Source organism: Armigeres subalbatus, chromosome 1, assembly GCF_024139115.2.
Source record: "Armigeres subalbatus isolate Guangzhou_Male chromosome 1, GZ_Asu_2, whole genome shotgun sequence".
NCBI classification, from domain to species: Eukaryota; Metazoa; Arthropoda; class Insecta; order Diptera; family Culicidae; genus Armigeres; species Armigeres subalbatus.
Genome location: NC_085139.1, coordinates 244,808,386 through 244,833,263, shown reverse-complemented (window position 1 = coordinate 244,833,263; position 24,878 = coordinate 244,808,386). Strand labels below are relative to the sequence as shown.

The 24,878-nt window shown below is 42.4% G+C and overlaps 1 protein-coding gene and 1 pseudogene across 2 annotated transcripts in view; both read left to right on the top strand.

Annotated features, from left to right (window-relative positions):
• Positions 1–8,643, top strand: part of LOC134206272 (solute carrier family 52, riboflavin transporter, member 3-B-like) — a 38,317-nt pseudogene extending 29,674 nt beyond the window's left edge.
• Positions 8,644–11,065: 2,422 nt separating this feature from the next.
• The window catches only part of LOC134206268 (probable serine/threonine-protein kinase DDB_G0276461), a 61,409-nt gene continuing 47,596 nt past the window's right edge, over positions 11,066–24,878 (top strand). The window contains exons 1-2 of one of the 2 annotated variants that reach the window (XM_062681962.1): positions 11,066–11,205; positions 23,406–24,760. In XM_062681962.1, coding sequence (XP_062537946.1) covers positions 24,547–24,760 — 214 coding nt within the window. In that variant the 5' untranslated portion in view covers positions 11,066–11,205; positions 23,406–24,546. The remainder of the gene's footprint in view (positions 11,206–23,405; positions 24,761–24,878) is intronic. The other variant, XM_062681963.1, reaches the window with a different exon arrangement.

The window sequence follows — 24,878 nt, the reverse complement described above, 5'->3', positions numbered from 1 at the left end:
CGAAAGATATTCAATTTGCAAAAAAAGAGAGGTAACCGCGGTGGAGGTTGGTACTCGGATTCTGATGGCTTTTCACAAACGTGACCTTTAAGTGGTCTTGTTGTGTAGGGGTTATCACGCCTATCTAGAGAGTAGGAGGTTGAGGTTTCGAGTCCCTTCAAGACACGTGGATTCTTTTTCGCAAATTTCATATCAATTTGTCCATTTCGAAACATGTGCTGTGCATATGCACAGCCAAGATATTTAACAAAAAATGGTTTTTGTACGGCCGAGTTGCCGAATAATATGCAATTAATTGAAATCTTATTATGTTATAATCATGCTATGACGATTATGAAATTTTTATTTCTTCACCCGGGATAGAGAATTTACAAAACAAAATTATTGTAGCTATTGTTATTTGTAACACATATTGATAAAATTGTGATACAGTTTTGTTATGACTAACTGGTCGGGGCAATTTATCCGCAGTACAAATAGCACGTGCTATCACCGCCAGAATCCACCACGTGGTGGCCAAATTGCACAACTTTTTTTTCTGGAGGCAAGGTAACGGGAGCTAATGTTGGCCTAGGACGTAACGTTGGCTCATCACGCAAATTAAACAATATTTCAACGATAATACATCGAGATATTTACTGCTGCAGGTAATCGATAATACATCGAGATATTCACCGCTGCAGGGAGATATTTACTGCTGCGTATCAAACACATTTCAGCTTCATTACACTAGATTCATGCACTTTTTCCACTATTAAACGCAATAAACTTGCGTGAAAAATCACTTTGGCTCGGTTTTTCAGCAGCCATGTTTCGTTGACTTGTGCACCGCCGATCCGTTGGACATCATTCGTGATAATGATTTTATCGTTAGAGATGTCCTTTGACATGCATAATCGTCGTGGCTCGTAAAATTGACCAAATGGTCGATCGTCATCCCCAGATGCTTTCATGCTCTCATGGACTTAACTGCGCAGGACTCTACCTTTATCTTGGCTTCCTGCAATAGCGGTATGAACCACTACGACTTCCGTTTTGTGGTGTGCTAACGCCAAACTGCTTGAGTTGAGCTATTCCTCGACTCTGATAATCGCATATGAAGCTTTACGATCAACTTCATCGAGAGTCAGTAACCTCAAGCATAACATCTAATATAATATAACATCTAATGTAATCAATGCACAGTACACTTAATATCCCTTCTATTGAAACCACGCGCAAGCCTAGCCATATCCGTAACCGATCGAAGTGCTTCAACGGTAGAACGACCTTCACGGAACCCATACTGGTTGCTTGATAACCGGATGGCACATTCGTCATAATCCGACAATCTATTCAGGATCACCCTATTCAACAACTTTCCAGTTATGTCGCTCGAAGTATACCCCTCATGAACCCTTCACCTCGGTGCAACCTGACATGTGTGAGCCTTGTGTCCTTCAGCTCCACACCTCCGGCATAGCCTTACCTATAGAATCTCTTCTGTCAACTTTTTACAAGCAGCACTCTTCTGTGCAGCATCCCGCTTCAGGACGAGTATCATCTCACTCTTCTGCTTTCTGCGGATGCATTTGGCATCCTCACCCATGCCAGCGAGTAGGCGTAGCTTTTGCCCTCGGCTTTGACAATAACTTGCCTCGCCTTTGTCCCTTCGACTACGGCCATTGGAAGGTGCGCCTTTTCGCTCAAGGACGTTACCATTCTTGGCAACCGCTCCTTTCTTCCTCTCTCCGCCCTTTTCTGTGTGGCTTTTTTTTCAGCTCGTTTCGCTTTTTTGGAGTTCACGACCTCCCTCCATGAAAATTCTTCATCCATGCGAAATTCAGCACTGTTTTTGGATGGGGACACTTGCCTCCTTAGGGTCAGCCGTTTTCCTTCCTCCGATGTTTGGCCGTATCCTTCCTCTTTGGTGGTACTGGCTTGGCACTAGCTCCTTTTTGATCGGCCTTACTGAGCTAAGGGGTTGCACCAAAGACTAATTAAGACGTCACTGTCGGGCTTTTTTGAGGGACCACTTCTGGTACTGCATTTGGTCCCTCGGTACCCAAGTTTTATTGAATACCTTACCTTTTATCGACTTTGCTCTGCAGTATCAATGGCAACGTGACAAAGTTTGAAACGAGACAGTTGCGATTGTTTTGGCTGTTGGTATGTTCCACATAAAAATATCAACTCGAAATGCACAGGAAATTTATGTAGATGCAGATGAATACTCATTATTCTTTATTACCGAGACATTCAGCCCGAGGCTGGCTTGTCTCATAGTACGATATAAAGTAATATGCTCTAGGGGCCATACACTAATTACGTAAGCAATTTTTCTGGGTTTTTCAACCCCCACTCCCCCCATGTAAGATTTTCCCATGCAAATCATTTTTTATTTATATGGAGCGTAATAAAATGACAGACCCCCCCTTCTTCCCATAAGTGCTTACGTTATTAGTGTACGATCCCCTAGCAAGACTTGATGAGTTTATACAAAAAACCCAACTTAAATCATCGAGTATTGTTACTGCCTTTCTCGCACTTAGCCAAGACACCAACCTTATATGGTTCGATACACCATTTTCTTCATAACTTTTATACGTAACAGCTGACTGTTACCAAATTCAATAGTGATCAACTGGAATTTGCCCCTGTTAAATGCTACCCGACTAGAAGGTCATATCAAAATTATATCAACTTATGTTATTATGTTATACTAAATTTTTATAACAAAATTTGTTAGAAACGTGGTGCAGGATGTTGTTAAAATATCTAAATTTCTATCAAAACTACCTACTGGAAACAAAAAACTATCAAATTTTGTTACAATTTTATCATATAAATAACATATTTTGTTAGAAATTTATAACAGAATCAGATACAAAAATATTGTTTCTTTGCAGTTGCACATTTTTACAGTTCGTGATAGGTCTCCAGATTGTGATCAACAATACAAAACTTTTGTTTTTGTCTGAACAAGAATATTTTTCGAAAACATGAAACTAACAACATTACAAATAAGGCAACCTTTGCAAATTATATCAGCGTTGTGATATCTATATGGCTGGAAGACTTTGCTACATCTATTTTAATTGCCTACTGTTGGGCAATTCGGTGTTAAGCATTTTTTAAATCATATTATGATAAAATCCTGTTACAACATTTGAAAGATAATGGCCACTAAGAACAAAATTGTATCAAAATAAGTTATAAATATCACAATATGTTAATATTGTGTTCAGTTTCTGTTATGCTCTTCTAGTCGGGTTATAATGCTCTCTCTAAATTATTGAAATCATCATTGAAACATATTGGATTATTCGCCAAATGATGAACGGCTAATTTTTTTGCCTATTTTTGAACGCACGTGCATTTCTTATGGGCGTTCAACAAAAGGCGAAAAAATTGCCGATCAGCATTAGACGATTTCCCCTATTTTTTATATGTTGAAAAAGTATTTTGTAGAGGAAAATTTTTCGAATCTCAAAACGAACGTAAGTCGGTAGATAAACCCTTTGGCAGATTTTAATACAAAACCACTGCAGCTGCTATTGTTGATAACCAGCTTTATTTCAGAAGATTCTATGATATTTTTAAGAAATTCTAAAAGTTAAATCGTGATGGTCAAGAAATTGAAGTTAAATTGGAAGCATGAATTGAGAACCCGAAAGCATAATAGGAAGAATATTGTAGTGCTGAAACCTTGATAGCTTGGTCGCATCTCCGCTCGGACGCCATTGTTTGTACGGTAACCAGGCTGCCGATAACTTTTTGGTAGCACCACCATCCGGCCACGAGATGGCTGCATTATCGTCTGGCTCCTACCGGTGGCTTTGACGCCCGAACGCTCGTTAGCTGCAACGCGTCGGCTACATAATCATCCGACTATCCGGCGGCGAATCTATCGCCCGCTAGCCGTTTGTTGGTTTCCGCACCGTCCAACAGACCAACGGCCACATCAATCGTCCGTTGGTCGCATTATTGAACAGCTTCCTGTCGTCCGCTTTGGTTAGGCAACCCGTTTTACATGTTTTTGCGAATAGACCTTTTGAAACGGAAAGGATTTTATACACCGGTTAAGCCAAGGAAACATGCATTATGGGCAATTATTGTCATTCAATTTGGAATGAATGATGCCGATTCATTTCATTTTTCATTTCATTTATTTAGTTAACATCTGAACAGATAACACTGAATCAACAATTTGACGCCACAATGCACGGTTCGAGGCCGCATCTCTCCATCCTCGGATACGCCCCACGCTCGCCAAGTCGTTCTGCACCTGGTCTGCCCATCTCGCTCGCTGCGCTCCACGCCGTCTCGTACCTGCCGGATCGGAAGCGAACACCATCTTTGCAGGGTTGCTGTCCGGCATTCTTGCAACATGTCCTGCCCATCGTACCCTTCCGGCTTTAGCTACCTTCTGGATACTGGGTTCGTCGTAGAAATGGGCGAGCTCATGGTTCATTCTTCGCCGCCACACACCGTCTTCTTGCACACCGCCAAAGATGGTCCTAAGCACCCGTCTCTCGAATACTCCGAGTGCTTGCAAGTCCTCCTCGAGCATTGTCCATGTTTCATGTCCGTAGAGGAATACCGGTCTTATTAACGTCTTGTACATGACACATTTGGTGCGGTGGCGAATCTTTTTCGACCGCAGTTTCTTCTGGAGCCCGTAGTGGGCCCGACTTCCACAGATGATGCGCCTTCGTATTTCACGACTAACGTTGTTGTCAGCCGTTAGCAAGGATCCGAGGTAGACGAATTCCTCGACCACCTCGAAGGTATCCCCGTCTATCGTAACACTGCTTCCCAGGCGGGCCCTGTCGCGCTCGGTTCCGCCCACAAGCATGTACTTTGTCTTTGACGCATTCACCACCAGTCTTTGTTGCTTCACGTTTCAGGCGGGTGTACAGTTCTGCCACCTTTGCAAATGTTCGGCCGACAATGTCCATGTTATCCGCGAAACAAATAAATTGACTGGATCTGTTGAAAATCGTACCTCGGCTGTTACACCCGGCTCTCCGCATGACACCTTCTAGCGCAATGGCAGATTTTTAAAGTCTGTTTCTCGAAATCTCTTTCAATATCCATACCTAGGAAATGTTTTACTTCATTTAAATCCTTTAATTGGAATAACTTTCCAAGCTCCGATTTAAACCAGCATATGTCCTTAATATGAGAACCAACAATTAATATGTCGTCTACATATACAACTAAAATTAGTTTCTGTCATGATTCCTATATACGCAATTATAACTTTGTATCTGTGTAAACTTCAAGTGCTGTAACGCTTTATCTAATTCTCTGTTCCAACTTCTACTAGCTTGTTTTAGCCCATACAAGCTTTTCTGTAGAAGAACAGTTCGACTTTGACCTACGTCATCGTTGGGAAGTTGCATATATAAGACTTCGTCCAAACGACTGTTTAGAAAAGCAGTTGAAATATCCACTTGATGTATCAGTAAATTCTTCTCATTGGCTATGGAAAGAATTGTTCTAATACTTTCTATTTTTGATACAGGTACAAATGTATCTTGATAGTCAAACCTTGGTCGCTGTGAGCAACCTTTTGCTACCAATCTGGCTTTGTATCGCCCATCATCCTTTATGTTGAACACCCACATTGACGTTATGGGTTTTTGAATTATAGTACCTTCAACTGACTTCCAGGTTTGATTACATTCAAGAGATTTTAGCTCATCGTTAATAGCAACTTTCCATTGCTCCCAATCATTTCGAAGCTTCAATTTTTCTATATGTTGAGGCACATCTCCTACTGATGAAGCAATTTTTGCCATTTGGTAACCCCCAAATCGTTCTGGAAGCTTTATATTCCTTGTACTGCGTCGTATCTGCTGTGGCACCTCTGTGCCTCCGTCACTGCCTTCATCCTGCTCTTCAATTGTAGATTCATATTCACTTTCTTCCGCATACTCTAACGGATCTCCTAAAATGGTATCTCCATCTTCTTCTGGCCGATTTCTGGCTTCATTTTATAATCACCTTAATATTATTAAATTAATAAACAATACTACAACAGAGATCCATCCGGAGCAAAAAAAAAAAACGTTGCACACATTTATGCTTTTTTTGGTTTCTAATCAGACATATTTTCCTTCATCAGTTTTCGAATAAATTTAATGTAAATACATGTATCCCAAATAAATCAGAGGTGTCTCGAAGATATCAAAAAGAATCGTAATTGTGAAAAATGGATTAGGAAAAAATGCATATACTTCTCACCCATCGAATTGCCCTTTGAACGCATCGCACGGTACGTTTCTTGAATATGTGACGCAAAGAGCAATCGCTAAGTTATGCGTAGAATAGAATTGGAATCTGAAGTAATCAAAACAGTTTTGGGTTTCTTCTGTTTAAATGCAAACAGTTTTAAATTTATTCAGTTGAGAACTTTGTGGAATGGTCGTACAGTTAACGGTATCATACTCATTCACATGCCTTAAATTGTGATTCTCAATGGCATTGAAAAAATCTTCACTGGTCTACTAGACATCTTGTGTTTGTTTCTATTATAACCTAATGTTGACATGTTTTCTATTGCTAAATGTTCAGAATGTGCTGAGCTTTTCCTGTTAAAATTCTGTGTAATATCACCGAAAAGGCCAGTATAAAGGATATTCAACATTTGTTCATTGTTGATCTTAAAATTAGTTGACGCTACCATACTATTATAAAGATGATGGTAGCAGTTTATAATTGGAAAGCACTTGAGTAATGAGGGTTGGAAATGTTCCATCTGGAGATGTAATGTTAAGGATGTCCGAGAAAATCTCTTGAATTTCCCTGGAGGTCCATAATAGCCCAGGACTACGCGCAGCAGCTGGAAGTGGCACTCCCAACGGAAGAGCAGCTAGGCCGTCTCTTGAGGATGGCTGGAGAGATATTCGATCCGCCATTGGAAGCACCGTAACCGCTGCACTAGGCGCTGCACAGAAACGACTGGTATGACGGCGAATATGAGCAGTTAGTTGAGGATAAGAATGCAGCATGGGCGGGATTGCTGAAACACCGCACGAGGGCGAACAAGGCACAATACAAACGGGCGCGGAACAGACAAAACTCGATTTTTCGAAGGAAAAAGCGCCAGCAGAAAGATCGAGACCGTGAAGAGACGGAGCAACTGTGCCGCGCTAATAACACACAAAAGTTCTTAACCGTTCACACAAAAGTTAAACCGTTCCCGTAAGGGCTACGTGCTACAGCACGGTATGTGTAAGGACATAAACGGGAACCTTCTTACGAACGAGCGTGAGGTGAATCTAAGGTGGTGGCAGCACTACGAAGAGCACCTGAGCCTTCCTGAGCTAGCAAAAATAACTACGTGCTTCGAAAAAAGTTTAATAATTTTGTGGAAGATTAGAAAATATTGAAAACTTCAAGACTTCTTGGAAAATCTCAATACATCATTGGGCACTTTTTGGAAAAGAAACAATTCTTCGCGGACACTGAGGACTGATTAGCCTTTTCGGAACAGATGGTTTCTTCATAGCCCCGGAAACCTCCACGATTGCCAGATTCAAATCTCTGATAAACTTTAAAATATTTGAAGGATTTTTTTTTATATCCAGAAATTGAACCAGTATTGATAGTATTAGATCCTTTAAGTGTCCATATGTTATGTTCTTACCGTAATCATGAGTAGGACAATCGTTTGACTGTCCTACCCAGGTATTTTCATACGTAGGACATGTCCTACTTGCCCTACCCACTCCCTGCGCTACTGGTGATGTTAACAGTCATTAATTTGTAATCAGATTCAACTTCGGTAATCATTATTGTCGTAACCGTAGATTTGCTTTTGTTAACATACGTATTCCTGCCAGCTAACTTCATAGGTTCTTACCCGAATCATGGGTAGGACGATGCTTTGACTGTTCCACCCATGAGAATTTATGCGAAGGACAATGTCGTACTTGTCCCACCAAATCCCGTATTCCAATATCGATTCAATTGATTAAATTGATACATATGTAGTACTAAGGCTGAAATTATTAATAATTCTTCATTTTTTTTTTTTTCAAATTCACAGATTGCCACGTGGACCATCCTGATCGGACTGGTGAGCTACGTACGGCTCTCGATCACCACCGTGTTCCGGTACCAGGGCGGCAAAGCGCTGGTCTGGGTGGGGGCCGTCACCCAGATTGGGTCGCTGCTCGGATCGGTCCTCTCGTTCTCGCTGGTCAACTTTACCGAGCTCTTCCAGCAGTACTATCCGTGTTGATCGACCGTTGCGTCAATTGACTTTGTTAGTGGAGTTATGCGATTGGCAGTTTGAAAGTTTTTGAGTAAACTTTGTCTGCAAGCGCACCGCAGTGTGTAGAGAAATGTGCTGCGGCCGTACTCTTGATGGCGTTGAGAACAAAATTGTTAATTGTAAGCAATTGACTGCGTTATTAGTTTGTTAGTTCTGATTAGTTCATAGTCGGTGTGAAAATTTCATATCCCCAGCGGAAGCGATTTTATTGTCTGAAATAGTTTATAACATATTTATGAACAACTTTACACGGTATTTGTCCATTTGTAGTCTAAATTGGACCATGAGAGTTCACACATTGTTAATAGATAACGGGTTATTATCTTATTACAATATGATTAAAGGCATTTAGATTTTTTTACTATTTTAACTGGAAATTTCAATGTTCTTTAATTAGGTATTCATGATGACAAGCATAAAATGATAAATTATGTGTGAGCTCTGTCCAGATTATACTATCTAAAACTAGTATTTAAAACCATCTCTGTCCGAAAGTCCACACTAAATAAATTAGCAGTAGGTATAAACAATCTGAAATGTATTTTGAATATATAAATATAAATAGGGATTATTGATTTCATGAGATAAACGGAAACAAACATATCAGTGGATGCAATACGCAATGATCAATGTGAAGTTGAACGCATTATCTTCCAAACACAGACTTCAGACTACAGAGGCGAAAGTACTATAGATCTGATAGTTTCGTTGGATTGGATTGGAAATGGATTTTTTGACGAAAAATAACGTCTTTCAGTAAGATCAATTCAAATTTTGGATTCACGAATAGAGGTCAGGAAGTAAAGCCAATAACACAGCTATTTTAAACAATTGATACAATGCGCTTAACTATTTTAAATAAATCGCCGAAGTTGTAGAGAAATTTTACTTCTACAGTAAACTAGCTGACCCGGCGAACTTTGTCTCGCCAAAAATTGATAAATTTTCTGATACAATTTTTTGAGTCCACAATTTATCTAGAAAACAAATCGGCTCGTCAGAATGATCTCTAATTTTTTTACAACTTTCTTTAATACATATTATAATAGATGATCAAAATTTTAAAATTTCATGCAAATTGTACGAAAAATCATTTCATCGAAAATTTTGAGTTTTGGTTTTGAAAGCATGTGTGATGCCCGGTCGTACAAATGCCAACTTTGTTTTATATATTTAGATGATCAAAATTTTAAAATTCCATGCAAATTGTATGAAAAACCATTTCGTCGAAAAGATTGAGTTTTGATTTTGAAAGCATTCCAATTTCATCATAACGTTTTTCCTCGTAAAAAGAAGAAGAAAACGTTTTTCCTCGTAAAAAGAAGAAGAAAACGAATATAAATTAGCAAAAATTGGGCTGTCTATTGCTGTGTGATGCGCGGTCGTACAAATGCCAACTTGGTTTTATATATTTAGAAAAGAAATCTTCTTCTAAAGAAGAAATTTTTCAAAAATTCAATGCAAATTGTACGAAAAACCATTTCATCGAAAAGATTGAGTTTTGATTTTAAAAGCATTCAAATTTCATCATAACGTTTTTCCTCGTAAAAAGAAGAAGAAAACGAATATAAATTAGCAAAAATTGGGCTGTCTATTCCTGTGTGATGCGCGGTCGTACAAATGCCAACTTTGTTTTATATATATAGAAGAAAAAGAAGAAGAGAAGAAGATTGTCTACATTTCGGCTATTAGCCAACGTGCACAAAATGATGATGATTGAATTTCGCATCCACTATCGCAATAAACGCAATTCTACGTTCAATTTGCGGTCGTGTCTTTGATATTGTCGGCGTAGCACCAAGTTAGAATTCGGAAGTCGGGACTTCCGAACCGAACTTTCTTCCGAAGTTTTATTTGTCAAACTAATTGATGCGTTGTTTAGCGCATCTTTAGGCGAATCCAGCGCACTACTTCCGAAGTTGGGAAAGTTGCCTGTATCTGGAGAAAAATCCAACTTCGGTATAAAAAGCGGTATAAATTTATTCCGGATACACAATACAACCTTCTGGTTTTTCTGTGAGCGGAGTGTAATTTTGGTGACGATATAACAAATCTGACCTTCCCTCTGACAAGCTTATATCCGAAGAGGAAAGGAAGAGCATCAACGGGTAAATCTCTTTTTATTGACATTGTCCGATTTGCTCCTCAAATAAATACCGTCACGTGCGGGAAAGGCTTCTATCATTAGCATAATGTATAATGTAAAGGCCAGTATACATATTCGCTAATTCTATCAGACATTGCACTATTGGACAATACTAGCGCGAAATTAGCATAATGTAAAAGTTTTCTGATGACATTAGCATCCAGTCGAATTGGATTTTATTTCGCAATTCCAGTTTTCCCCTTTGCGATCCTCTCGTCATGACAAACTTGGCCATTCGACAAAAAGCAAAGTAGAATAATAAACTGCTGCTGTAATTCGGTTCGGTTTTAACAACCTCGGATTTCTAATGCATCGATTTCAAACCACGATAGATCCTTCTTTTGATATCGAGTTGAACCCCAAGAGATCTGGCATGCATTGGTCGTATCTAACTGTGGTTTGTGATAGCTGTCCGTTGTATGCAACGTGGCTGGTGCTAGCCATCGGTTGCGTTCAACAACCGGTCAACTTACGCACACCCATGGAAAGCAAAACGTAAACAAAACCAATACCGATCCACTGGCTGCCACGCGCCTGTCTTTCCACGCAAAACAGCTGATCGTAGCTTGCTTGTGTTGGGGGTCAACCGCAGCTGAGTTGAGTGTGTGGGCGCATGCGGCGTATTCCGGGTTCTGTTGAGGCAATTGTGCAAGTATCAGTGTCTCAGCCAGCTTATCGATGTGTTGTTTCATGACGGCGATCAAGTGCGTAGAAAAGTTCAATTTACTGCGGTGAATAATCTTGTAATCTGATCATATTAATACTAATAAATCATAATTAAGTGTATTCGGGTGTAAGTATTCATGTAATTATTGGTGATTGTGATGTGAAGTAGCTCGATTATGGGCAAGTATCCCATTTCAAATTGTCTTTATGAGTAATAAAAAAAATACATGTAAACGAAAAGCTTCAACAATCGTGTTGAATGTTGATGCTGCATTGCAATTGCACACAACCTTGAGTACAATTCATATCTCGACTCGAGTCTATCAGAGTGGTGCTTTCTGAGCAAGGTTTTAACGTGGACTTAAATAGGGCCTGGCAAGGCTATCTAGTCTTAAGTACAGATACTTTAATAACAGTACCAACAAATGACAAAGTTAGGACATAAACATTTGGCAGTTCAAAACAAACGCTTAATCCTAAAGAGCCATATCAAATGCGTCTCCAGTCTTTAAAAAAATGCCCGTGCATAATAGTACCGTTTTGGTTCATATTCTGATCACTTAACTGTTGTGTAACCGGCAAAAAAACACACCCTTTACCGTGCAGGACCGAAATCCGTCCACCTCATGAGTTATCAATGAATTAAAGGGGGTTAAAGGTAATTAATGTAGAAATAATTTATCTTATCTTGTTCAAATTCTTGACAGTAAGCTTTTAGGGCATAGAAACGGAAAGAAGGCAACGAAAATAAAACAACAAAAATCAAAAACAAATCGGCACCCACCAAACGCGGAGTTTTTGCCGCCATTTTGTTTTCGGGTAGAGCATAATTGCATCAAAAGTAACTGTGTTTTAATTGCTAATTGCGAATCATAACATAAAATAATCGAAATACAAATCGAATAGATCGCTTCTCAAGATGCGTATCGAACTATTTACAGTAGTAGTTTAGTCAATCAGATTGCTTTTTTTTTTTAAATATTTAGGTAAAAAATAGCTGTACGGATTTTGATCCTTTGATTCGAAATCCGTCCACGCGGTTTTTAATGAGTAAATGTGAAACACTTTAAAAGTAGAAGCCTTCATTCTCCTGTGTCAGTGACAAACGTTTAATTTACATTTGTTTCCTATTTTCTGATGACTTTTTCATATATTAAGTTGCTTAAGTGTACGGATTTCGATGCCCCACGGTACAGGCTGGAATACCCCCCAAGTAACAATATCAAGGCTTCATAGATTTATTAAAGTTTTTTAACGGCTTTATTGCTGCTTTTCTCAATGTCGCGAGTTTAGCCTTATTGGAAGACTTGTAGCTATCTTCAAAATCGTAATAAAAAGTTTTTTTTTTTTTGTGTCTTTATTAAGGAGACTTTCAGCCCGAGGCTGGCTCGTCTCCGTAATAAAAAGTTCAATAAAACCACAAATGTCAAATGCTTTATGAACTTATTAGGGGCCTAATGATTATCTTGAGGACTCAAATAAAATCAATTTTGAAAACTGTCATAAAGTCGAATACATTGGTTTAATACTTGTCTTACGCATAACCTAAATAAAACTTAGTAGTTTTAATTAGGTTTATAATGGTATTGTACCTACAAGAACACAATGTTTATGTTGAATTTCGTGAACTATGGTCAATCGAATGGCTAAAAACAGATGATTCTGTTCAATGTTCCCAAATATTTTAAACAAATAAAACAATAAACACATAAATTTACCCAACTGGGCATTCGGATATTTAAGATTTTGTTGTTTATTGGTAAAATTCCACTTCTGAAAATAAAACAGATAATAAAAATCAAGCAAACTATATCCTTTTACTTCCGGTAAATTAAAATGGTATAAATGCGAATAAACAACGAATGGTGCATTGACCACGATTCTTTCAAAAATATGAAATTTGCATAACTGTGGAAATGCTAATTGACTACCAAGCCAAGTTACAGTTGAATATAGCACCATCATGAAGAAGAACTGATCGTAAGGAACCGATTTCAGCATCTCTCAGCAAAATACTTATTGTATTTAAAAGTTATGCAAAATGTTTTTTTGTGTCTTTATTAGGGAGACTTTCAGCCCGAGGCTGGCTCGTCTCCGGATTATGCAAAATGTTATTTTGGCCGCCAAATTGCCCACAGTGTAGTAGCAGCCATGCTAGTAGACAAAAATTAATTTTATATCGGCGTAAATCTTTTGCAAAATCTATTTTTCATTAATAATAATCGCTGCATTTTAAGATGATTTTCAAAATTTGAAGCACGAGAAATGTTTCCTTGCAAATTGGAATGCCACCAGGAAAAAGGCAGCACATCGATTAATCATTAATACTAATTAATTGGCGGTAAATCACTGTATTACGACGGCGCACTTAAACAAACTGATTTTCTTACCCGTTTTCACCAGAAATTCGAACGCGCAGAAAATTTGCTAACACGCGAACGAATTCTGGGCATCTAATTTATTTTTATCCATGTCCGTGATGTTGTTTTTTATTTCCTTCTTGCATTTCTACGATTATCCTTTTTCTAAATAAAAAACAATAACAAAAACCTCCCACGGAAAAGAAATTTCCTTTTTTGACAGCGGTTTTATGGAACTCTTATGAATAACCTTCACTGGCGGAGCCAGCTATTGTTTTTAGGTGGGGCACCACTAAGCGCATGAACAATAGCCTTCGAGAACAATGGTGTGATTGCATCGCGTGGTGCCCCACCTCTGTCTCTGCCAGTGATAACCTTAAACATGCTTTGAAGACGATCTCAAGAGTGGTCCACTTAGTCATAACATAATCTTGTAACGGTCATCAAGAGGTTATCATGTAGATTTTAGTTTTATAGCTTGTCTTGAAAATTTGCTCCCTAAAACTGCTAATAGAGTAAGATAAAACTCAAAATGTTACTTGGGGGGTACCCACAAAACTGCTTATATCTGAGGGAATTTTCAACCGATCTACATAATTTTTTGCTCGTTCGATTTGAAACTTCTTCTATCAAGCTGTTATCGGAGTGGATCCGGATTTCCAAGGACATGTCCTACTTAGATAATATTGTTTGTTGATTTCGGTAGGAATTCCACAATATGCTTATCAAACTTCTTGAAATTTCATCAGCAGATTGATCTTTTTTTGTTTTGGGTCCATCAGAAGTGCAAACCTTCTATTGGCGATTCCAGAACCGGTTCCTCGAGGGGTCATAGATAGGTATGGCCTAAACATTTTTCAATGAAACAACATGCATCATCAATATGGATATCAAACTTCTTGAAATAATCTCAAGTGCCCATTCCAGAATAGGTTCCATGATGGGTCATACGTCGTTCTAAACCACTTTTTTTTTATTGGTTCAGAAAGCTGCAACTTTTCTTGAATTTCGATTTTTTAGCAAGATAAATGCGTAATCAATACAAGGGCCACTCATTGACCCCCCAGTGATCCACCAACAGATTCAGGACATTCGGAGAAATGATCAATTCCGGAAATTCGTCCTAGACAGCTGTGACTTTTATTGAATTGTTTTTTAAGCATTCTGAGAGCAAAATCAATTCATTCCCTACTCTTGGGCCTTAGATAGCCACTAAGTTGTGCACCGGAATAGAACTGTATACCACAGTGGTGGAAATACTCGCTTCACGAGTAAGAAAAGAGTGTAATTTCGCCTACTAAAAACGCTGCATACGCGTGAACTTGCTGTTTGCTTTGTTCGCGAGTATGGACAGAGCAAAGACAAAAGTATGGCAGTATTTTGTTCGCGAGTAAAAATCACGGTTGCGAGTTCCTCCATGAATTCCTCTGGGAGTTCCTCCAGGAATTCCTCCGGGAGTTCATCCAGGGATTCCTCCCTAAGTTCCTCCATGAATTCCTCCGGGAATCCCTCCAGGAATTTCTCAGAGAGTTCATATAGGAATTGTTCCTGAAGTTCCTCCTGTAATTCCTTCGAAAGTTCCTCCAACGATTCCTCTGGGAGTTCCTCCAGGAATCCCTTCGGGAGTTCATCCAGGAATTCATCCCTAAGTTCCTCCGGGAATTCCTCAGGAAGTTCCTTAAGGATTTCCTCTGGAAGATCCTCCAAGAATTCCTCTGGAAGTTCCTCCAAGAATTCCTAGGGGAGTTTCTCCAGGAATTCCTTTGAGAGTTCCTCCAGGAATTACTTTCAGAGTTCCTCCAGAAATTCCTCCAGGAGTTCCTCCAGAAATTCCTCCAGGAGTTCCTTCAGGAGTTCCTCCAGGAATTCCTTCAGGAGTTCCTCCAGGAATTCCTTCAGGAGTTCCTCCAGGAATTCGTTCAGGAGTTCCTCCAGGAATTCCTTTAGGAGGATTTCCTCTAGAAGATCCTCCAAGAATTCCTCTGGAAGTTCCTCCAAGAATTCCTAGGGGAGTTTCTCCAGGAATTCCTTTGAGAGTTCCTCCAGGAATAACTTTCAGAGGTCCTCCAGTAATTCCTCCAGGAGTTCCTTCAGAAATTCCTCCAGGAATTCCTTCAGGAGTTCCTCCAGGAATTCCTTCAGGAGTTCCTCCAGGAATTCCTTCAGGAGTTCCTCCAGGAATTCCTTCAGGAGTTCCTCCAGGAATTCCTCCAGGAATTCCTCCGAAAGTTCCTCCAGGAATTCCTCCAGGAGTTCCTCCAGGTATTCCTCCAGGAGTTCCTCCAGGAATTCCTCCAGGAGTTCCTTCAGGAATTCCTCCAGGAGTTCCTCCAGGAATTCCTCCAGGAATTCCTCCAGGAATTCGTCCAGAAGTTCCTCCAGGAATTCCTCCAGGAGTTCCTTCGGGAATTCCTCCAGGAGTTCTCTCAGGAATTCCTCCAGGAGTTCCTTCAGGAGTTCCTTCAGGAATTCCTTCAGGAATTCCTCCAGGAGTTCCTTCAGGAATTCTTCCAGGAATTCCTCCAGGAGGTCCTCCAGGAATTCATCCAGAAGTTTCTCCAGGAATTACTCCAGGAGTTTCTTCAGGAATTTCTCCAGGAGTTCCTCCAGGAATTCTTCTGGAAGTTCCTCCCCCTCACTCGATGTCTCCATCTGGCTTGTCTAATCAGTTTCTTCATTTCTATTTCAATATTTTATTTATAAAAACTCACAGCTTTCTAGTACATTAAAAAAAGTCGCAACTTTCTAGGGTGAATTTCTAGAATTGATTACATTTACAGGTGTTCCAGAGTTTCTGAAGCACCACTTAGTGGTCTCCCGGGGTCAATGGATGGTTTTTGCAAAGATGTTGCTAAGGCTAAGGAGGGCCCACTTGATGACTATTTGTTGGCTCAATTGTTGGCTTTGCAAAGATTCTGCTCTCACGATGCTACAATAAGGTATCTTTGAAGTCGTGGTTTTTTGGACGGAATTTCACAATTTTTCACTTCTCCGGATGTTTTGAAACTTCTGCAGGGACACTTATTGACCATCCGGAGTAGATGAGTGTTTTTTTCCAATTTCGTTTATTTGGTAGGCTCAGGCGTGTATAACACTTTACGGAGCCATGGTTCTTTGTGATATGTACAATCAATATCATTTTATTGTGAAGTTAGTAAGAGATGGGTAGAAGCCAACGTACTCGTGGTGACTCGAGGTTAGGTTTACAATGTTCAAGGATGGTGTTACGTAAGTTATGATTTTGCGTTACGTTGACTAATGCTCATTCAGTGTGCAAACATGTTCCGTGCATAAACCGCAGTGTGAACCCGGCTCAACGTAAACATTTGCGAATGCTGAAGAACACTATCTTGAAGGAGACTTACCTGGTGGATATTTTCATGCCGAACTGGATTGACAGCAGCCACATCCGCTGCAGAAAACCGTCACCGAACAAAGAGAAATCAGCATCGTTAGTGCCAGGTGGAATAGTATACTCAATCCAGTTGAAACCCGAAATTGGGTGCTAGCGAAGTTGGATTTTTCTCACAATCCGTACGTTAAACCTAACTTCGGAAGTGGTGCGCTGAATAGCGCTTCGCGATATGAAAACAGCGCACCACTTCCGAAGTTAGGGTTTAACGTACGGATTGTGAGAAAAATCCAACTTCGCTATCCCCCAATTCCGGTTTTCAACTGGATTGAGAATATTACCGGGAATCATTTACTCGGGAGAAGTTTTGGGAGCAATAATCGTAACAAAAAGGTCGCGTCGAGTACACTGATTCAAAAGTGTAATAATTTGAAAAACAAATAGTCCAAACTCACAACAAACGACTTTGTCGGCGTGTCGCCCACTGCGCAGAACGAGGCACGAGACAGTTGTGGACCAAAGAAGGTCAAGAAGGAACGATAGTCAACGGTGGAATTCCAGATCCAACATATCGCCGGGACTATCGACGATCCTCAAGCGACTGGCCCTCACGGTCCTCGAGCCTCTGGAACCGAACGCACGAGCAGTCCCGGCCAAGGAAGCGCTCCAAGTATCTAACACCCGAGACGATTTTAGAAGGATCCATTCTGGCACCAGACTCCTTGGCGGACACTGCGAATTTGTCAGACAAAAGAGCCTTCTCAGGAAGGATCTACTTTTACTACCTCATTTGCAGCACAGCCGCTCCACGCGGGATCCCGGATCGTGTGGCCTGTTGAAAGATTAGAGGTGCGAAGCGAGCCGCGCAAAGGGCGACGACGATTGTGCTGAGGGACAACCGAGAGTCAGGTCCGAAGAATCCGAGGCGGTGCGCTAGGATCGCAGTCGATTAGTTCCCAGCAGTCACGGCGAGGCCAAACGGGGTTTTCCTTCGGCGGAAAGGACGCTTCAGCATAAGAGGCACCCGCGGCTTACCGAGCCCTTTGATACGGACAGGGGTTCCCAAGTCACCCTCGGCAGACAGCAGGTCGGGCTGATGACAGGTATGCGGAAGGACGGAGGAAACGACAGATGCAGCGGACGTGAGTGTTATGTTTAAGACGTGAAGAAGATGGAAAGAAGCATGCACAGTGAGCAGGAGAGTAGGGCCGCAGAAAGAAGCATGAAGGATATGAAGCACAATAATAAAATGTTTGCACACTAAGTCTTGTTTTGTGGCGTTTGTAGTTGACTAGCCCGGCCGACTAATCCCCTTTTATCACGGAAAGGTCGTTTCACAACACTGGCGCCCAACAAAACGAACCATTTAGTTTGTGGTTTGTAGATCAGTTTTTGGAGTTTGGAAATTTGTGTTGAGTTTGTGGCACAATTTCTGTTTAGTAACACGTTAAGAACCTACCACTTATTTCATTAGTTGGCTAATTTTAGACCTTAAGGTCACTCCTGACGGAATCCAAGATTAAAAGTGCTCGCGTTTTCGGGGGCACACCACTCGATACGGAAGCAACGCACAACTGTCATTTTTATTATTTCACGCATGCTGCGACGCAGCAAAGCTAAATCAACAAAAATGACAGTTGTGCGCCGCCTCTGAATCGAGTGGTGTGCCTCCGAAAACGCGAGCACTTTTAATCTTGGATTCCGTCAGGAGTGACCTTAAGGATCATGGATCCAGCAAGCCTGACAGAGGAGGAAATAGGTTACGAATTGGCGTTGCGCCACGTAACTAATCTTGGTTCACTTCCTCGCAGGGCGAGAGCCGTCCGTTTGCGTGCTCTCATGCAGGAAGATGAAATTAAAAACACAATTTATGACACTTCTTCCCATGTTATGGAAGCTGTCGACAATATCAGTCAATGTCAATCGGAAGGGAGCAAAATAGTTTCGGAACTCGACGGAGCCTTCAAGCGCGGTGATCTTCCAGCAGTGCGTGTAATACGATCGCGTTTAATTCATTATCGCGATCGGTTAGCTATCGTAGATCCTCCGGCCAATCACAGTGAAACTCATGCAACATTGTCGCTACTGGTGCAGTTTTCGTTGGAGGATACAGACGACGCATTGGGAAGAACGAAGAAACAGGTGAGAACAAAAGTGAACAGTGATAGTGCGAAAAACACTGGTGCTGTTCCCAAAGGAACGATGCAGACTTCCACATGACCCGGAGCAAACTTTCGAGGATTCGACGAGAACGGAGATCAAAGGGAGCAGTCGAATGAAGAAAATCAAGATTTCGTCATCCAAACCGGGGAAGTTAGACAACAATCCAGATCGATGCCAACAATGACCGATCCGTTAGCAGCACTTCCAACGCGAAATAGTTCAAATGACCAGGGCAGTGAACACGGAGCAGAATCCCTAGAAGTTCAACGAGTCAATCGAGGAAGAGGTTACAGGAATGCGAGTCAACGTCCAACAGTGCAGAGTAGCAGGTATAGCCTACAGAAAGAATCCAGCATGCGTGAACCAACATTCAGTAGCTTCGCTCCACCTCCGTATGAGTCGAGAACAGAAGCAGTCGAGCCAGACATTAGGGAGGATTTAAACTTCCAGGTATACAATCAGCTGCGCAATCTGGGAAAACCGCACTTCGTATCGAAATCAAGGTTGGCAAGATAACGTTCCGAGGCCGCTGTTCGAGGAAAGGAGGACGCTGAAAGCAATTCACAACTGGCCGTTCCGCTACAAGGGGGGAAAGGATGGCTCATCGCTGAACACATTCCTGCAACGGGTAGAAACATTCGCCGCATCAGAAGAGATCACAGATGATTTGCTGCTGAAAAGCGTCAAACATTTGCTGTTGGACGATGCTCTCAACTGGTACAGCATCATGTATGCTACAGGTGTATTCGGTTCCTGGGAGGATTTCAAACGCCTAATCAGACACGAGTTCCTACCAGCAAGCTACGTGCACTACCCACACGAAGTAAGACCCGACGACGAGAAAGAAGCGCTCTATGCACAGCTGGAGCAGACATACTATGAATGCCCATCGGCCAACGATGCATAAACTTTGCAGCTTCTCGCGGAATGGTAGTCCGAAGCACTTTCTTCCTCCGCAAGACCACGTTCTAATTGACGATAAATTCTTTTTCGACATTACGAACGTACGCACTAACCGCAGTGCGAATATTGAATCCGACCACTACCTCGTTGCAGCATGTCTGCGCTCGAAACTCGTGACGGTGTACACCACGCGTCGAAGTCATCCGCTGCGGCTAAACATTGGGCGGCTACAAGACGGTAAACTAGCCCAAGACTACGCGCAGGAGCTGGAAGTGGCACTCCCAACGAAAGAGCAGCTAGGCGCAGCGTCTCTTGAAGATGGATGGGGAGATGTTCGATCCGCAATTGGAAGCACCGCAGCCGCTGCACTAGGCATGATGCCCCTGAATCAGAGAAACGACTGATATGACGGTGAATGTGAGCAGTTAGTTGAGGAGAAGAAAGCAGCATGGGCAAGATTGTTGCAACTCGGTTTTTCGGAGGAAAAAGCGCCAGCTGGAAGATCGGGACAGTGGAGAGACGGAGCAACTGTACCGCGCTAATAACACCACAAAAGTTTTATGAGAAGTTAAACCGTTTACGTAAGGGCCACGTGCCACAGCCGGATATGTGTAAGGACATAAACGGGAACCTTCTCAAAAACGAGCGTGAGGTGATCCAAAGGTGGCGGCAGCACTACGAAGAGCACCTGAATGGCGATGTGGCAGACAACGGTGGCGGTATAGTAATGAACCTGGGAGCACGCGCGCAGGATATACGACTTCCGGATTCGAATCTCCAGGAAATCCAGGAAGAGATCGACCGTCTGAAAAACAACAAAGCCCCAAAGCCAACTGACTAACTACCAGAAGAGCTGTTCAACATGATGGAGAGGCACTGGCTAGAGCGCTGCATTGGGTAATTACCAAAGTTTGGGAGGATGAGGTTCTGCCGCAGGAGTGGATGCAAGGTGTCGTGTGTCCCATCTACAAAAAGGGCGATAAGCTGGATTGTAGCAACTACCGCGCAATCACATTGCTGAACGCCGCCTACAAGGGACTCTCCCAAATTTTATGCCGCCGATCAACGCCAATTGCAAGAGAGTTCGTGGGGCAGTACCAGACATGATTTATGGGTGTACGCTCTACCACAGATCAGGTGTTCGCCGTACGTCAGATATTGCAGAAATGCCGCGAATACAACGCGCCAACACATAATCGACTTCAATGCCGCATATAATACAATCGATCGGGACCAGCTATGGTAGCTAATGCACGAAAACGGATTTCCGGATAAACTGATAAGGTTGATCAAGGCGACAATGGATCGGGTGATGTGCGTAGTGCGCAGAAGATAACGGCAAGGTGATGGTCTTTCGTGTCTGCTATTCAACATCGCTTTCGAGGGAGTAATACGAAGAGCAGGGATTGACACGAGTGGTACGACTTTCACGAAATCCGTCCAGTTATTTGGTTTTGCCGACGACATTGATATTATGGTACGTAACTGGATGAAGCCTACATCAGACTGAAAAGCGAAGCTAAACGGATTGGACTAGTCATCAAGACGTCAAAGACGAAGTACATGATAGGAAGAGGCTCAAGAGAGGACAACGTAAGACACCCACCACGAAGCCGTTCCAAGCTTCATGGGAAGCCTTTTCAAGCTTCCTGGGGAAGCATTTTCAAGCTTCCTGGGGAAGCCTTTCCAAGCTTCCTGAGGAAGCCTTTCCAAACGTCCTGGGGAAGCCTTTTTAAGTTTCCTGGAGAAACCTTTCCGAGCTTCCTGGAGAAGCCTTTCCAAGCTTCCTGGGGAAGCCTTTCCAAGCTTCCTGGGGAAGTCTTTCTAAGCTTCCTGGGGAAGCCTTTCCAAGCTTCTTGGAGAACCCTTTCCAAGCTTCTTGGAGAAGCCTTTCAAAGCTTCCTGGGAAAGCCTTTCCCAGCCTTTCCAAGCTTCCTGGGGAAGCCTTTCCAAGCTTCCTGGGAAAGCCTTTCCAAGCTTCCTGGGGAAGCCTTTCCGAGCTTCCTGGGGAAGCCTTTCCAAGCTTCCTGGGGAAGCCTTTCCAAGCTTCCTGGGGAAGCCTTTCCAAGCTTCCTGGGGAAGCCTTCCCAAGCTTCCTGGGGAAGCCTTCCCAAGCTTCCTGGGGAAGCCTTTCCAAGCTTCCTGGGAAAGCCTTTCCAAGCTTCCTGGGGAAGCCTTCCATGCTTCCTGGGAAGCCTTTCCAAGCTTCCTGGGGAAGCCTTTCCAAGCTTCCTGGGGAAGCCTTTCCAAGCTTCCTGGGGAAGCCTTTCCAAGCTTCCTGGGGAAGCCTTTCCAAGCTTCCTGGGGAAGCCTTTCCAAGCTTCCTGGGGAAGCCTTTCCAAGCTTCCTGGGGAAGCCTTTCCAAGCTTCCTGGGGAAGCCTTTCCAAGCTTCCTAAGAAAGCCTTTCCAAGCATCCTGGGAAAGCCTTTCCAAGCTTCCTGGAGAAGTCTTTCCAAGCTTCCTGGAGAAGTCTTTCCAAGCTTCCTGGAGAAGCCTTTCCAAGCTTCCTGGGGAAGCCTTTCCAAGCTTCCTGGGGAAGCCTTTCCAAGCTTCCTGGGGAAGCCTTTCCAAGCTTCCTGGGGAAGCCTTTCCAAGCTTCCTGGGAAACCCTTTCCAAGCTTCCTGGGGAAGCCTTTCCAAGCTTCCTGGGGAAGCCTTTCCAAGCTTCCTGGGGAAGCCTTTCCAAGCTTCCTGGGGAAGCCTTTCCAAGCTTCCTGGGGAAGCCTTTTCAAGCTTCCTGGGAAAGCCTTTCCAAGCTTCCTGGGAAAGCCTTTTCAAGCTTCCTGGGAAAGCCTTTCCAAGCTTCCTGGGGAAGTCTTTCCAAGCTTCCTGGGGAAGCCTTTTCAAGCTTCCTGGAGAAGCCTTTCCATGCTTCCTGGGGAAGCCTTTCCGAGTTTCCTGGGGAAGCCTTTCCAAGCTTCCTGGGGAAGCCTTTCTAACTTTCTAAGCTTCCTGGGGAAGCTTTTCCAAGCTTTCTGGGGAAGCCTTTCCAAGGTTCCTGGGGACGCCTTTCCAAGCTTCCTAGGGAAGCCTTTCTAAGCTACCTCTCCAAGCTTCCTGGAGAAGACTTTTCAGATTCCTGAATCGCGGTTATAGTCCTGAATTGGGGACACGTAGAACATAGATGTGTAGAACTTCGTCCTCCTTCGGATTAGTTTGAAAGCATTACAGAACGCTCAGAGAGAGGGTGGATTTTCAGGATTAGACGTAATAACACCCACTCGTCTCTTTTTAATTAAAATAAAGTTTAACATGTCCAACTATAAGCAGATTTAACATATTAACGAAAAGCTCTCCCTCATGAAAAGGCGTGTTTCCCTGTTAAATGCACTCATATATTAGTAATTGCTTCGGTATCAAGTACATAGCACAAAGAACACCAACAACATCATCCAACCTACCCAAACAAAATTTATCACAATACTATCACGCTCTTGGTGTTCGTTGTTTGGTCGTATACATACAACATTATTTTATTTTCTGTTTGTTATTTTTGCTTTCTTATTGAACACAATCTTGATGTTGTTATTCTCATTGCTCTTTTTCAGTGGCTCGGTGTTTTATTGAGTGAGTCCATTACTGCAACACAGTCAGTGAAGTGATGGGGACGGTTCATCTTAATTCAGCAAAAATCGCCATCATCGGTGGAGAGTGCACATAAAAGCAACAATCTATGCAGACCCTAGACGTGCTCGCAACTTTGTGCAAGTTTGATTCAAGGTGCTGTGGACCCTGCAGGGGCAACAGTATAGTGCAGACACGAACATAGGCCCATATTCATACGCTGAAGATACGCGAACATGTAGATAGACGAAGAAAACTGGTCAATCAAAACGAGTGGATGGGAAAATGTCAAAACGGTTTTGTGGCGAGGAAAATTTGAAAGGGAAAAATACTTTCCAGTAGGGTGGATTAACTCTGGTGGCTGATTTTTCATCTAGTTCTGAACGCAAGTGTAGATAATTTATGTTAAGAAACTGCGAAGGGATAGAGATAGGCCAGAAGCCTAAGAAGGATGTAATCTTAGTGTTGTGAAAATTTAGTATAGTGAATCTATAGTCAGTAGAAGACATACTGGATTGCAGACAGCTGCAGGAAATTGAATTAAATTCTTCTATATTGAAAAGTGTATTCATAAAAATGGTGACTGACCAGACATGTTGTGTTGGTGGATCGAAGAAAGGAAAATAGGGAATAGAAAGGTGAGTCAGTACATGACGAAGAGAAGCGAAAGAGTGGAGGGTGACAATAACAGTGAAGATATCGAGTGAAGGTGGATGAGCAAGAGGGTCGTCGACGACAGAAAGTATAGCGTATTTAAGGGTACCCTCCTACGTACTGGTTTTAGCCAATCTTGCATCGTTCTGTGCCATCGAATTGAGTGTTCTGAAAATGGACATATTGTGAACCAAGTGTCAAAAGTGATACACTTTCGGTTTCATTCCACTGAAATTGATTAATAAATAACGTGAGTCGACTACAAACGAGTTCTTGCTACGTATTAGGAAATTCGAAGAAAAAACCTTTTGTGAACTTGAAAATCCAGGCGAACCAATTAGAATCATTGAATATTCGCAACGAAAGTGAGGGGCTAGAAACGCAAACTGTGATCGTTGGGGGAAGGGCGGGTGAAGCAAAGCAGAGGACATTGATCCGTTCGGTCGCTTCTGAGTGTCCGTTTTCCGTACGATGGCTCACTATCGGAATAATAACCATTCCGAGGCGAATATCCTCGGCCAGTTGGTCAGCCGGCAGCTGGGCGACAACGTCGTCAACTTCCGCAGCAATCTTTTCAACGAGCGACTCCGGATCGCTCGGAACCTCTACAAAAAGGACCTGGTGTCGCACTACGGCTGTGTCAATGCCATCGAGTTCAGCCAGGAGGGTGAACTGCTCGTCTCCGGTGAGTAGGCTGGTTACTCTTATCAATAAATCAAGAAGTTCACCGAGGTTCCGAATTTGATTCTTCTTTGCTTCCATTCGTTCCATCTTTGAACCGGGTGCTTAAAATCAATTCGATC